Source organism: Oreochromis aureus, linkage group 4, assembly GCF_013358895.1.
Source record: "Oreochromis aureus strain Israel breed Guangdong linkage group 4, ZZ_aureus, whole genome shotgun sequence".
NCBI lineage: Eukaryota > Metazoa > Chordata > Actinopteri > Cichliformes > Cichlidae > Oreochromis > Oreochromis aureus.
Genome location: NC_052945.1, coordinates 4,738,943 through 4,755,194, shown reverse-complemented (window position 1 = coordinate 4,755,194; position 16,252 = coordinate 4,738,943). Strand labels below are relative to the sequence as shown.

Sequence of the window (16,252 nt, the reverse complement as noted above, 5' to 3'; positions counted from 1 at the left end):
GCAGTTTTTAGGCAACTTAAAATCAATACATACGTTGGCAGTGCATTTCACTTGGAGCTTTATTAAACTGTGGAAAAGTGCAGCTAAATGGGTGTCAACATAAATAAAGCCTGCTTCCTGTTCTGACCCATAAAGAGAAACAGTTACCGTCAGAGTGTCTGTTTCTCTGTCTCTCAGCAAAAGTTTGCCCAATATTACGATTTTTTTTTTTGTTTGTTTTTTTTAATAACATTTCAGTAGACTGCGAGGTGCCTTTCAGCACTGTTGGCTCTGCATGCTGAATACTAATCTGGTGAAAATGGCAAAGCTTGAAGCTACTGATGAACTGTAGCTGATTTAAAACTCGGAGAGCAAAACAAGTTGCGGCTTCTGCAGGCTTGATAAGACTCCTCATTCCTTTGCCTCGTTATACTTTACCTCCACCCAAGATAACAAAGCATGGAGCCCTGCTGGAGCTGGGAAAGGCCTGCATAGCCTTGGGCGTGGGGCTTGTCAGAATACGTAGCTAATTAATTAGACAACAGAGCTACGAAAAGCTCAGAGGCTGCCTTTGCTTTATTTAAGGCTGCCTCTGAAACCACTATGCTGTTTCTGCATCGCCGGTAATCGGACTCACAGACGGGTCATTTTCTGCGGTCAACACCGGCGAGGCTGAAGTAAACAAAACCCGTCACCTCAGGATGTGGTCGGATCAAGTATCCGTTTCCACAGCTGACTGAAAACATTCAACACTTGACCTGAAGGTGCACAAAACTGAAAATTCAAGACAGAAGAAAAAACCTTCATGATTCTGTCTACAGGACAGAATAATAATGCTAAAGTAGAGCTGATCAACTAATTGAATCCTGGTGTTTAATCTGTATATGAGTAGATTTTACCTTGTTGGAGAACTTGAGGTGAACTTCAGCCTCATCATGGAGACTCTTCTTAAGCTGAGTCCACGCTTCTCCAAGAGTCCTGAGAGAACATCGACGTGAAAGAAGTTAAACTCACAGATCAATAGCATTGAACGGTTGGGTCAAAGTGTACAAACGAAGCAGATATAAAATGCATAATTATTACCTTAACAGCATAAAAAGCATAAACACTTTATTTATCGCTCTAGCAGCAGATTCTGTGCAGCAAAACAAATAATCCATATGTACAGAACACGAGCAAAGTTTCCAATAATGGTCTCAGCTTTTATATAACAAAACAAAGAAAATCCTCAAAGGACTCTGTGCAGACCTCAACAAAAACAAAAAAACAAAAACGAATTTGCTCGTTTAAGTTTAGCTTTTATTCTTTTCAGTGTTAGCTTTTTACCTGACAGCTGTAAAAAGCTGATGGGGTATTGTCGTCACCCACTGGGAGGAGGGAACCCAAGTTTGAGAATGATGTCACTTAGGATTGTCAAGGTGGACTGGCAGCTGACAGTATTTTTATAAATTATACCAAAGGGTCATATTTGTCATGGCCATGTTATGTAGTGTGCTGTGAGCGGCAGGAGGAAGGACCCAAATGCAGGACTCTCAGAGGGCAAAAATTAAATTCAAAGCGGCAGCTTTATTTGCTGGGAAAACTCAAACATGAATATAAGGAAACTAAAATCAGAAACACAAAGCACGAAGCACTAACTAGAAATCTGGGGAAACTAGAAAACAAAACTGAACAGCGAACTAGAAAGCTACCACAAACACAGAGGAGAAAACACAGCGTGGAGAGGATACAACGCAACACCTGACAAAGAGAAACACAGGACTTAAACACACCAGCAGGACAACAAGAGGATGGGGAACAGGTGGTAACACAGCTGGGACAAATCAGACCTAATGAGACAAAGGAAGCAAAGCAGAATACATAGACAAAGGACACAGACTGTCAAAGTAAAACAGGAAGTATAACACAGAGACCCGGACTTGACACTGAGACTGAGAAACGACTGACTGGAAAGACTGAGGGAACATGGAGACAAGACGAGGAACATGAGAAAGGCAAAATAACAGAAACCAAAATCCTAGGATAAAAAATATAACACAAACAGAACCAAAACCCATGAATTACAATAATCAAAGAATATAACTAAAACCCACACAAAAACACTGGGTCACAGACCCAGTACTGTGACACAAAAAGCTCAGAACATAAATACAAACATGTGAGTGACAGTCTGCAAAAATCCAAAGCTTCTTCAGCCTGGTTGTGTTGGAAAATTTCACAAAACTGACAAACGGTAGAACACACTTTTCTGTTTCCAAGTTACTTTCTTTTGGACTGTGTGTTAGGTTAAAAGTGCTTAGGCATAAAAAAGTAACTTTATGAATGTGTGTGCATATGAATGGGTGAATGAGGCTTGTAACAAGAAAGCACTCAGATAGCTCAAATCGAGCAGAAAAACATTGTGCCAGCCCGTTCATTTTTTTAGTCTTAGCTTTATACTGTCACTGAGAACAAATGTCAGCAGCCAATGAGAAGAAATTTGGTTTGGGCAAGAATTTCAGTCTGTAGATGTGCAAAGCTGGTAGAAACATACCCTAAAAGACTGGCAGCTGTAATTGCAGCAAAAGGTGGTTCTACAAAGTATTGACTCAGGGGGCTGAATAATTACGCACACCCAACTTTTCAGTTATTTATTTGTAAAAAATGTTTGGAATCATGTATGATTTTCGTTCCACTTCTCACGTGTACACCACTTTGTATTGGTCTTTCACCTGGAATTCCAATAAAATTGATTCATGTTTGTGGCTGTAATGCGACAAAATGTGGAAAAGTTCAAGGGGGCTGAATACTTTTGCAAGCCACTGTAGAGCGGCCACAAAAGTAGAGGAGGTAAAATGATCTCTTTTGTTCAAGTAGCTACAGCAAGCCCTAGTATAAGATACACTTGGATTATTTTAAACTATGAATCATGCAAAGCTACTCTAGTCCCAGAAAGAAAACATGAAGCTGGAAATGAGCAGAATTTGTTACCATGTCTTTTAAGATGATCTTGAGATTGTACAAACAAAAATAATTATTTATATTCTATGTATATGTTTGACCTGATGCTTTATATGTTTGAATGTGGGGGAAATAAATAACGATATGAGTGAGTTTGAAAAATTGGTTTGACCTCCTGCTGCCCTGTGAACATCCTACAACCAAACTGATCAATACAAGCAAAGGTCAGTCCAGAGCAAAGCAGTACATACTGATCAATCATGACATCAAAGCAGAGAAGCAGTGTGGGGAATGCTTATGGACTTACCTGATAATGTGGCATAGTCTGCATAGGCTTTAATGAATACTAGTAGTAGGGTACTTATTGAAAGAGTACTTCAGTCTGTTAGCACTAATTAGCAGGTATCGGTTTCTGTGTTATGGCTGCACCTTTAGCATTAGCTTAGCACTCTGTCTGAATATGGTCACTTCTGGCTACAAAACCCCAACATGAAGGTGGTCAAAATGCTAAAGTTGATGCTTCACGATAACACAAAGCAGTTGGTGACAACTGTTTTCATATAGAGCACTTGTAGCTCAGTCACATCAGAATAAAAAATGGACAGCAACCTCCATGCCACTAATAAAAAATTGTTCAATGCACAGTGATTGCACTGAACAATTTTGCTGCCAGAGACCAATTACCAGCCGAAACGGTGACAACTGGTCACCCAGACATTGAGGAGGCTGCATGCTCAACCTCCTTCAATTACAAGGCGTTTGCACAGGTTGCTCTATGGGAGGTAACCTGTCTCCTAACAGTCACTGTTTTTAGCATCAGCAATTTACAGCCATCAGCGTGTGTTTTGTGAAAAAATTTCAAGGAAATACACCACTTTGTCCTGTATTTGAAATAGAAGTTTTAAGATCAGGTAGGCCTCAGTGGATGTTTTGTTTTTTAAAGTGTGCCGAAGCACTCTTGACTTTGGGAATGGCTGGCCTAGTGTAACTGTAGCATAAAAAAGAAACAAGGCACATGCTATGACTGTAGCACCTGTTCTATTAGTACCTACTCTGATCAACTCGCCACGGACGCTACGACTCGACACGGATCCACTGGTTTTCCACTACAATCTTGTACTACCTAACATGCCTGGTTGTCGTCACAGCAAGGCGTCTGAGTGTCCAGCAACATCATTATTATGCAACACGAACGCTTTAAAAAAAGGTGGACGTCGAGGCAAGAATATACCTGCTACTGGGTCTGTGGCTTTTGTCAGACCTGGGGATCACGGCGTTGTTTTTATAGCCATCTTCCTTGTTTGCGGGTTTCAAAAATGGCAAATGGTTTTAATTTTCGTGAACGAGATGCTCTCATGACTCATCAAGTGATGCTACTGACCAGCCAATCGGTGGCATGCAGTCTGATGACGTCACATTTTAGTACCTGCTTGGATCGCTTTAAACCCCAGGTGAGCAGGTACTAGAAAAAGTACCCGGTCCCAGGTACTATGATCTAGAGATGGCACGATACCACTTTTTTTATGTCCGATACCGATACCGATATCATAAATTTGGATATCTGCCGATACCGATATGAATCCGATATTGTGTGTTTTTTAATCAATAAAACTGTTTTTTTTTATATCTTGCTGCATTTTGTATAAGTTCATACTCAAGTTTAAATAAACAACAACACTAAAGCTATTCTGTTATACCTGTATGTAAAAAAATACACTGCACCCAAAATATTTCATAGTTCAGCAACACTGATCAATCTAATAAACCTTACCTAACTTAAAACCTAACTTAAACCTGCTCCATCCTCCCTATTCTGGTATTTTAAAGAGTACTTAGCAGAAATATTAAGCAACCTAACTAATAGGGTTGCAAACTCCCAGCAAAAAAAAAAAAAAAAAAAAAATAGGGAACCACCCACCCTCCACCTCATGATGCTTAATTGATGTAATCAACTTTAATTTGATGCAGGGTGAAAAAAAATGCACAGAAACAAATTATTTTTCAAGAATAATTAAATAGATTCAACATCTTTCTTCAACAGAATTGCAGAATTCACAGACGGTATCTTCCCAAAGGAAAAAGTACTATAGCTTACTAGGGTATATAGACTTAAGAGTTACTATATATAGTAATGGACTTCTATACATTTTACATCAGATTAAAACTTTGGGTGTAAGATTCAGATAATTATTTATTAAAAGCTACATATTTTAAATGAGAATAAGAAAGAAAAGTATGTCTTTGTGCCCCTTTTCCTGTTAATGCCCTATCGGCCCCCTGGCTAAACTTTTTGCTAGATCCGCCCCTGCACAGTTACCAGCCGTCAGCTACGTGAGAAAACGATCCTGGTGTAGAAAGTAATATTAAATAAATTCTAACAACAGCTTATCAAGCTTAAACGTGCTGCTGTTGTTCAGCCGCTGGTTTCCTCTTTCTGGCGCGAAGTGGGCCAAAAACAAAGAAGAGAGACAGACTCGCGACAGAAAAGCCGATCAGCTGATCGTTAAGCAGTTTCACGATTGAAGTAGCAGCAGGAAGGTGAGGGAGAGGCAGTCACTCCATATATCGGTGGTTAAGCTTAACATGGGAACGCTTTACAAACATTCAGAGATGAACTTACACACTTGCTTTACTTCTCTCTGGGATAACTTCCTCAGAGATGAAATGCTGGTTTGGTAGCGAGGCTACAAATACACACAGCCGCTCTATCACATGAGGCACACTGCTCCGAGGTGCTACGGTTATGAGCCGAGTTACGCCGTGTCGCAAGTTTTGTGAGGTGCTTTTTTGATATTTAATGGATCGGATTATATTTTTTATTTTTCGCCGATATCCGATCCAGTAATTTAGGTCAGTATCAGACCGATACCGATACGTAATATCGGATCGGTCCATCTCTACTATGATCTAATGGAAAACCCTGAAAACTGTGTTGAACCGTGCTGAGTCGATCCGAGTAGGTACTAATGGAAAAGGGCCTCATGTGCATCATCTAAACACAGTGTGTGGTTTAGTAGCATACACCCCACAAAGAAAAGAGAAACACAAACCACTGGTAATGTAACACCAAATGCAGCAAATGCAAAGGCTATAAAATGAGTTTGTTTGCACACCTGATTTAAATAGTCTCTTTATAGTTCGTGTCTTGAGAAAGGAAGTCTCAGAAATACACATGTAACAGGATCAGTCACACAAATCTCAGAGTTCCCACCTCTCACTTGTAATCTTGTCACTGTGCTATCTTTTGTAAACATCTTTGTGCTCTTAGTAAATATGGCCCCATGTCAGCAATGCTGTGTTTTTAAATCATTTCATATAATATTATACGCAAAGTGGTCACCTAAACTTTTTAACTGGACATTTTTCTTAATATCTCATTGAATTCGTTGATATTTGATCTTCAGGTTCAATTCAATTCAATTCAATAAACTTTATTGATCCCGAAGGTTGGCCCCGAAGGAAATTGGTTTTTTTTTTCAATTCAATAAACTTGATAATTTAATGTAATACAGTTTTTATTAGTGTCTGGAAAGCAGTTAAAGTCCACCGTTCCCCTTGCCAAGCCTTTCCCTTTCTACCAACTGCTTCTGGGATCGACTCAAAGGCTGTCGTGTTATTTTGCCGACAGACAAACACGATGACAGGAGTCGTCTCTGAAAGTGGCATCAAACACAAACAGGATGAATCTATTTTAAAATCGTCCTATCTTTGGAAGCGGTTCTGGTGATTATTGAAACTGTCTCCTGTTTCGCAGAGGAAGCTTTTTGAGCTGCATTCACTGATTCATCTCACAGCTTCTGTTTACTGCACTCACCCTTCCTCCTGCGCTGCCAGGGGGCTGAGAGACAGCTTGGAGAGGTTCTTGGCATATTCCTCCTCAATCTTTATCCTGAAACACAAACAACAAGATGAGGAACTGTCAGCTGCCTGGCTCAAGGGAGGACAGACAGAAACAGCTTCAGTGGAGTGGAAGAAAATACTTTAACACGAATACTTTTCTGACAGGAATCTTAAAAAATCCAAACAGCGGGCACAGCTCTGACCCTCGTACACCGGCAGCCCGGCAGAGCTCTTGCTTTGCTTTACAGCAGTTCATTTTCAGAGCAACTCTTCACGCCTTCATTGTCAGATTTACTAATTTTCGCCCCGGGCTGCGTTCAGCCCCGGTAGCCGTGTTTGTGCCCTCTGTGATATTCACTACCTCACATTTACCGTCCACACCTGAGTAAATCTGTCACCCAAAGAAGGTCACCAGGCCCGTTCCTTGACTTAATGCCTTGACTTAATTCTCAAAGGCACTGAGCAACCCAGAGAAATGGGAAAAGGTCAGCTCCGAGTGGAAATCTTCCCAAAGGAACTGGGAATCTTGAGTCAATTCTAAGTATATTCACAGGAGATTCCTCATTCACTTCCCACGACGTGAATGGAGCTTTTGTTGGATAAGGTGGAGCTAGTTCTATAGGGAGGCGTGAGATCGGATGTAAAAGTTATTTGTGGTGCTTCTGACGTCCTGGTTCTGATTCAGTAGGAGGATTTTTCCCGCATACGAGAAAATTTGGCACACCCTCGTGTACTCAACCACAAAAGGCATTTTGTTTGTCAAATACCCAGAAATAACAGGAAAAAGCTCAGACTTCTCTTAAGGAAGGTAACACTGACTCTTTGTCTTAATGAAGATGTGGATCAGTCGTGCTAATGGTAACAGTGACCTCCCAAAGGCTCATTTTGAGCCCAGAAATATCCTGCTGAGATCTACAGCTCTCTAATAACAGAGTGAAGCCACACAGGGGAAAGTCTGGGATCATTTAACCTGCAACTTTACTTTATGTGGATTTAATGTGCTGCACATAATAAATTCATTTTAGGTATGCTTTCGTCAAAAGGCATACACATCATCCTACCAGGATAGACCAGGATAAGAGCTTTTCCATTTCTTACAGAGAGTGAAAAAATTAAATGCTTTATTACAGAGTTTTAGTTTTGTTTAAATTTTAGATTTTTTTTAAAGAGTTTCAGTTTAGTTTCAGTTTATTTTTAGTTTAGTTTCAGTTTTTAAGGTTTAGTTTACTTTAGTTTCATTTTTTGTTCAGTTTCACTTTTAAGGAGGTTTAGTTTCATTTTAGTTTCACTTTAGTTTCACTTTTTAAAGCCGTAGTTTAGTTTGGTTTTGTTTCAGTTTACTTTTTGTTCAGTTTCAGTTTTTAAGAGGTTTAGTTTAATTTTACTTCTGGCTTTTAAAAAATATTAAGTAGCTCATACGCTCATGCTATACCTCTTTGAACCACAAGTTCAAACAGAGACTCATTATAGTGTCAAACTTGGTTTAGTTAACTTTTAGTTACTGTAACAACCTTGGCATTAACTCAACATGTGTAAAGAACTCATGTTCCAATCATACTTAGCTGAAGACAACAACATTACACAACAGGTGTGTTTGCTGAAATATGAAATGATCGACTGAACTGGACTGTTAAGCAGGTTGTTCCACAGCGTTTGTTCTTGGTTTAAACCTGGACCGAGGGACCTGCAACAGCAGATGACTGTCCGAGACGAGGGATCTGGGTGTGTAATAACGCTGAGCCACACCACGTGAAGATTTTAAAGTAATTAATAAAATCCTACATTTGTTTCTGTAGCGAGTGTGAAGCTGGTTAAATTCTGCGAGGAATGGAGTGATGTGTTGCCTACATCCAGCGTTTGTCAGGAGTCTTTCTGCCGCGTTTTATACTAACTGTAGATGTGATAATGCTGTATCATTCAGACAAGCATACAGTGAACTGCAAAACTCTTATTGGGAGGAAACGAGGGTGTGGATAAAGTGTCCAGTTACATTACTGGAAAGCACTGTTCTGTCCTCGGGTGTATTTCTAATCTGTACACAGCAAAACTGAAGAAGACTCCATACTTCAAGCAGGTCGAAACTGAAATGTTGATCAAACACAAAGAACTCAAGTTTAGAAATCTGAATATCAGTGATGCAGATTTTTCTTGCCTTCATAATCTGTAATCACCACCTATAGCATACATTCAACAGGGTGGAACGACCCCTGTTTGTTCAATTTAATTCAATTTAATTTATTTATTCAGTGCAAAAACACAACAGCAGTCGCCTTAGAGCGTTTTATATTGTTAAGTAAATACTGCAGTGATCCAGAAAAAGCCAAAACAATCAGACAACCCTCTTTGAGCAAGCACTTGGCGACAGTGGGAAGGAAAAACTCCCTTTTAACAGGAAGAAACTGGTAGAAACAGGCTCAGGGAGGGGTGAGGGCAGGAAGACGTACTGTGGAGAAGAGCCAAAACACATAGTGGGTGTTTAATAGGGTGATAATGACCTACTGGTAGGAAAAAGAGACCAATGAGTGTGGAATTAATCAGCTTGGTTCATGACACAAAAATGTGGTTTTCCAGCTCCAGCTCTGGGATTATTTCTGACTCCAGAGTAGCTGTGTGTCTCAAACTCTTGTTAGTTAATTAATTCAATCTGCTGACACCAAACTGCTTTTCTCCAGCGGGGCCGAGCCGTTACCTCTCGTGGATAAACTCGGCCATCTCCTTCTGCAGCTGTTTGCCCTTCAGCTGCTTCTGCAGGAGAACCTCGAAGCCCGTCACCGACGTGGTGCCCTGGGGGTCTTTCCTGTCGGCCTGAGGAAGAGGAGCGCATCATTCAGTCACAGCAACAATGAGTTCACGGACAGACAGTCCACTAACACCTCCTAGTTGTTTACATCTGAGAGCGTGTGGAGGACCGGGGCGGTGTTGTGAGGATGAGCTCCCGGTGTTGAGTCACAAACCATGCTCATGAAAGCGTGACTCACACTTGCATGTCAAGGAGGGCATGCGTTGGTGTGCGTGCGTCAGTCACCGGCGGGTGGGTGTGCGTGTTACATGTGTGTGTGTTACATGCGTGTGTTCCTTTTTTTTTTTCTGAGCACATGATTGTAACACGAACGGTCGGGCCGAGATGTGCGGCGCTCGGCATCATTTGTGATGGCAAAAGAGGAACAGAAGTGTCAGATTCATGTCACACAGCAGGTCCGAGCAGCAGGTCAGCTGACAAACAAGACAAAACATCGCAACACGACATCACAGGCCGCAAACGAAGAGCCAAACAGCAGCAGAAGAGGCGGCAAGGGGACGAAGATTGGATTTCAGTCACTTAGACAGGCTGAAGGGTTTTTCTGTACAAATCTAATTGAGGATGGTAATGTTTGGAAAATTGCAGGAGCCACGGGAGAGACGTAATTTGTGTTTGCATGAAAACCGATAACAGGTTTTGTTAAATGAGAAGGAGAGTGCTGGATCGACATATTGACCGTTTTCTGTCAGCGCACATAATTTAATGTGAGCGTTTTGCTTTTATCTGCTTTTAGCAGCAAAGATTTGCTCAAATGGTCAACAAAAGGTGCTGACAGGAACAAAACAAATCCTTTGTTTAATGCTTGAAAAGGCTAGTTTATGTGCTAGGTAAGAAAAATGGAAAATCCAACGTCACATTTGCAAAGAAAACGTAATCACTTTACACAAGGAGCAGGGAAGAGCTGCATGGGTTCTCATGTCTGTATTTTCACCACAAAATATCAAGAAAGACTTCCTGGATTTTGTCTTTATGAAGTTTATCCACATTTTCAGCTTTAATGATGTTTAGATACCAAAATGTTCTAGTTCTGGATTCAGAACATCGAACACTGATTCAGCATTGATCCGTCATGTAAAAGACTCATGCTCTGTGTGGCTGGTTTTTCTATATTAGTGAAAGGTTCTTTTATTTGCTTGTTCAGTCTACACTTATTTCCATGTCCAGATGCTCCTTATGTTCCCAAAAATCAAACAAAGCCGTCAGCAAACCGTCCCAAATATTTCAGCTCCAATAAAATGATGGGTGTGGCTAAAAAACACAGATTGCGTGTGGTTGCAAATGTGGTTCCTGTCATCAAAGAAACCATTTCCAAGGTAAAGTCAGCACCTGATGGGCAGAGAAAAACACCGTCATATGGCTAATCCTACTCTTTGAAGGTCACGATGACCATAATTTACAGAATGGGCTTCACTTGTTGTTCAGTATGACATGAAACTCATTGGGAAAGTGTTTACTGAGCATCGAAATCGAGGCCTGTTTTCCTAAAGACTTTTATACAACCAGAAGACTTTTCCAACTGCAGGAGCTGCCCCCATGCTGTTTTAAGGTACTTCTACCTTGGCTTCATTCTTGGCAGCTTTCTTGTATATGAATAGATACATTTATGCTTAAACATTTGTTAAAATGGACTTCTAAAATTAAACGTTGTTTACATTTTAATCTATGAAGCCAAAGCTAAAGAGAGGAATGTACAAAGCTAAAAACAGCTGCTGCACATCACAAAGGTTTCCGCCTCTAAGACTGCTGATGCTGTCACAGGAAATGCAAAAATAAAGCCCAGGAGCGAGTCAGGACTCTGCTGCATCTCTGTGTTTTTGAGGAACTCACCCAGAAGTAATCGCAGTAGCTCCATTCGTCGGGCTTGAGGAGCTGCTGCTCCGGACCTTCTCCAGGCAGAGGAAAAGTCACGCAGTTTATCTGAAGTAAGAAACGAGAGGAGACAGAAAGGTGGTGAGTTATGACCCAACTGAAACAGAGCTGCTAAAGTGCTGCGGGAAGGAAACTAAATGTGGAAGCAAGCAAGGTTAGAGTTTTATCTGGATCATGTGCATGGCAGGAAAAAGGTCAGGCGTGAGTAAATGTATGTGGCGATGAGGAAGGTGATCCATGGATGCTTCAGGGAGGAGAGAAAGGAAGACTATCACTGAAAACAAAGAGAAAGCTTTTCTTCTGTATAGCTCAAATCTAACAAATTAACTTTGTAAACTTGACAATATGTAGTGCGAGAGATAAACACACCCAGCACTCAGCCTGAATACAGACTCCATGGTCCACAGCGTCTTCAATTACTCTCTGAGCTGCAATTATGTAATGTTCACCATCTGTGAATCCTCCCTCCTGGCACTGCAAGATACCCTCTGTGCCATGTCAACCGCTGCTGCAAACTGCATGGGCATCCAGGCAGGCTGCTTCATCCGCAAACGCACAAAAACACACACTGACTCACAGTGTTTACAGCATGAGTTCACCACTGTACTGCTGTCACACAGGCTGGAGAGAAACAACATCTACCAGCTGCTTCTTTCTTTTCACTCCAGCATGTGAAATAAAAAGCAGGACAGGGCTCGTTTTAAGCAACACGATATCAGTCATGTGCATCCAGGTTTACCTCTCCAGCTGGTGAGCGATGCTTCAGGATTAAAGTCTGGGGTAGATTCAAAGCCAAGGAAGATTTATTCACAGCATACTCTGTGTAGTACCTATCAAACTAAATATAAAGCATCAAGCAGAATGCTCAAAAACAAAGCGGTACTTTTGCTATTATTGTGTGGGTGGAGCTCAAACCTGATTTGCTATCAGATCTGCAGAAGCCTGTAAACATGGGTCTCACACACTGCTGTTCGGGAAGTGGTTTATCTTTCACAGTGTTTTTCATATATTCAATGCTTCTCTAGTGCCAGTGTTTTAATGAAGACATTCCCAGAGTCAGGAGTGCTGCGGCTCACTTAAAAAAGAGAAGATCCCATGAAGCCAACATCATCTTAAATCTTCATTCTACTCAAAATGCAAGAGAAAGTGATGTATGTCCTTGAAATTGTTATTCAAAAAACATAAGCAACACAGGTAGTTGGTTATAAACTGCTAATGCTACACAACCATAAGACACAAAATAAACTTAGGTCAGAGTAATGAGTAATATTACAACCAACCAAAATCTTTAATTTACTTTTTAAAGTTAATTTATTTAGTAAATTCTTTTAAAGTAAACTACAGCCCACCTGCAGGACCTTCATGGCTGAAGAGGGTCCCGGCTCACACTTTGGGAATCACTGTTTTAATGGGTTGAAATGTAAGTTAAAAGATGGTTGTATGTAAGAGCATCCACAGTACAATAGATGGCCAGTTTAGCATACCTTGGATAATTCTCCTTTCTTAAATTTAGCATAACCAAAAAGTACAACATGGACTAGCAGATTGTCGCGGTTACTTGTAGCTTGCAAGAAAAATGGTGACTTGATTTGCCTGCAAATGTTTATTAACTAGAGGCAATAATGGAAAATGTGCTGCAACCAACACATTTAAAAATGCACAACTTTTGCATACGGTCTCGATTTCCTGTCTCTGTCATTGTTTCCACAGCTTCATTAATGCTCAGAGTGGCTCTCAAGTGTTTGTAGACAAGTCAGTGTGTTCCTGGGAAACTACCGTCCACTTTGGCCGTATCTACTACCAAGTAAAGCAATCACGTGAAGGTGTTTGATATCTAGTTGGAGAATCTCTGACCAATATTAGCTAGCATCAGCATATAAATGTGGCCTGTTAATCATTTCTCAAAACTCAACTGTGTGCCAGTCTGTACTCGTTTCCTTGCTAGTCTGGACTTTGTAAGTTAACACAGAAGTCTGGACTTCCCGAGAATGCGGCACGATCACTCTACAATTGGCACGGCAGTGTACTTGATGACATCACAGCTCCGGAGTTTTTACTGTCATCATCTCTTAATTTAACTGTGATTAACATTTGCAACTTGCCAAAATTTGCTTTTACGTATCATAATGTCGAATAAGCTTCATACAGTTAAGCACAATCACTACGACTGAAACACACGCTTAATCTCTCTATTAATAAAAACAGTATACATGTATGCCTGAATAAAAATAAACAGGTGACATGTTAGAACGCGTTTAATTTTTTTTTAGTAGACACTCAAAACTAACAATAGACAGCTGGGGTTTGGAAGAGAATTGAGCAAATATTTAAAATAAAATTAGATTTTTGGAGCAGCCTTCAGGATCTCCACGTAACACATGCTGTTTTTGCTCCCGGTGAAATTGCTTCCTCCTGAATTTAAATATTTTTAATGTTAAATTTAATTCAGAGTCAGCTGTTTAATTAAGAACAGAACATTTTACATAAGGGGATATGATGGGTGAAATTCAAAATATGCTGACAGCTCTCCAAGTAAGACTTCAATATTAAATAAAACGATCCAGTTATGAAGCTTAACTTTAATCTCAGCCAAAGTTTATACAGTTACATTCTCGCCTGATAAATATCTTAAAAGTTTATTTTGTGACCCAGAAAGAGTAATATTTTAAACTATTTGGCCACTTTCCTCTGCCATTGCCGCATTTTTGGACGAAATGCAATTCTAGGATATTTGGCTACACAAGTCACCACCAACGCATGCTCGATAAAATGGGCGGAGCGAGAACACATCTGGGAATTTTGAGCGTACTTGGTTTGATGCGTACTTTGAATTGGAACAGTACTTGGTCTGCGACTGATGACGTATCACAAGTCCACGAGAATGCAAGTACACACAAGTACGCATTTTGAGAAATGGCCACAGTCTCCAACCAAATAAAAACTCACTTGCTAGCAGAGAAGCAAGCTAAGATTAGCCAGCTAACTGCTACATTAGGTAAACAGTCATTCATCTCAGTTGGCTATTCAGGTAACAATTAGCCCAATTCGCCACATTATTGGGTATTCTGTTTATGTAGGCATCTTGTCTCAAGGTCAGTTTTGACACCTAAAACCAAGAAGTATTTCTAGCCAATGTTAGCAAACACCAGGCTACTAGCATGACCAAATTGCTAAGATGGCTAAGAAATTTCCTTTTAATACAGTCGCAGAATCATTAAAAAGGATTAAAAGTTTGTTTTTTTTAAGTGTAAATGATCTCTACGGAACTAAAAAGATAAACAACCAGGACATCATGTCACAGTTTTAAGTATTCATGAGCGAGACAGATAAATATGACGGCATGCCGGCTCGGACGTCGCCCGGATCAACAAGGTCCGCGTCAGGTGTTGAGGAACCAGGGCACCCTGACGACAAGTGGGCTACTGGAACAAGAAGGCATCGGTGGGCAAGAGATGAAAACAGGGCGTTGTTGGAATGCTACTACGCAAGTAACCCTGGCGGAAGGGGTTACATGAATAGGATGAGGGGCCTATGGATTCTTCGATACCCAACATCCACAATGACGGCGAAACAACTAGTAGCTCAGTGTTCCAACATTCGAAAGAAGGGACTGCTATCACAGCTAGAGATTGACGAGGTACAACATAAATGCTACGGCAAGGAGGAGTCAGGGCGCCAGGTCAGGGGAGATATCATCACCCCACCCGAGATTGGGTACATAGCCCCAAGTGCGATAGGAGAAGGATCGTTGAGTCCGAGAGGAACTGACCTGAAAGATAGGATCATGGCCAAGCTTGAAACCTGGATCCCCGTGGCGGTTACCAAGATTACGTGAAGTACCCTCAGAAGGTCTGCTAGATGGTGTTAATGCAGCACTCACGGACGATACCTACAACCACGATTACCGACACTAACAAGCTGATCTACACTACGGCAGCAGTGATCAGTGAGATGCTTGGCTACAAGTTGAACAGCCACAAGGGGCAGTACCCTCCATGGAGAAGGAGGCTAGAGGGCAAGATCAAAGTAGCACGAAGGAGGTTAGCCAACTAACGGAGTTGCAGAAAGGCGCGACAAAGAAGGTGCATAAAAATACAGCAAGCTGTCCATACCTGAGGCCTTGAAACTGCCAAGCAAAGGCTCACAGCCTTGGCCAGCCGCTTGAGGAGGTACACCAGAGAAATAGAAGGCAGGAGAATAAACCAGCTGTTCTCCACAGAACCAGCAAAGGTGTACTCTCAGTGGCAAGGGAACAATAACAGAACAGCACCACCAAGGCTGGAGACGGAGCAATACTGGAAGAGCATATGGGAGAAGGACGCAACCCATAACGGCAATGCTCAGTGGCTAGTGGATCTGAGGGCAGACCACAGCAACCTCCCTGAACAGGGTCCAGTAACCATCACAGTGGCAGATATCCAAGAAAGGGTCTCCAGTATGAAGAGTTGGACAGCACCAGGGCCCGACATGGTTCACGCCTACTGGCTGAAGAAGCTGACTGCACTCCACGAGCGTCTGGCAGCACAAATGAACCAGCTGCTAGTTAACGAGAGACACCCGGAATGGCTAACCGAAGGTCGGACGGTCCTGATCCCCAAGGAGGGACCGGTCCCATCCAACTACCGACCAATAACCTGCCTCAGTACTACATGGAAGCTCCTGTCAGGCATCATATCGGCTAAGATGAACAGGCACATGGGTCAATACATGAGCGGGGCACAGAAAGGGATTGGCAAGAATACCAGAGGCGCAAAACACCAGCTACTGGTAGACAGAACAGTCAGCCGAGACTGCAAGACCAGACTGACCAACCTGTGCACAGCC

The 16,252-nt window shown here is 41.5% G+C and overlaps 1 protein-coding gene across 4 annotated transcripts in view; it reads right to left on the bottom strand.

The window, feature by feature from the left end:
* The window catches only part of gas7a (growth arrest-specific 7a), a 59,925-nt gene that overhangs the window by 18,461 nt on the left and 25,212 nt on the right, over positions 1-16,252 (bottom strand). For all 4 annotated transcript variants that reach the window (XM_039610624.1, XM_039610625.1, XM_031732210.2 and 1 more), the window contains 4 exons: positions 11,387-11,476; positions 9,449-9,564; positions 6,734-6,808; positions 879-957 (listed from right to left, as the gene is read on the bottom strand). In XM_039610624.1, coding sequence (XP_039466558.1) covers positions 879-957; positions 6,734-6,808; positions 9,449-9,564; positions 11,387-11,476 — 360 coding nt within the window. The remainder of the gene's footprint in view (positions 1-878; positions 958-6,733; positions 6,809-9,448; positions 9,565-11,386; positions 11,477-16,252) is intronic.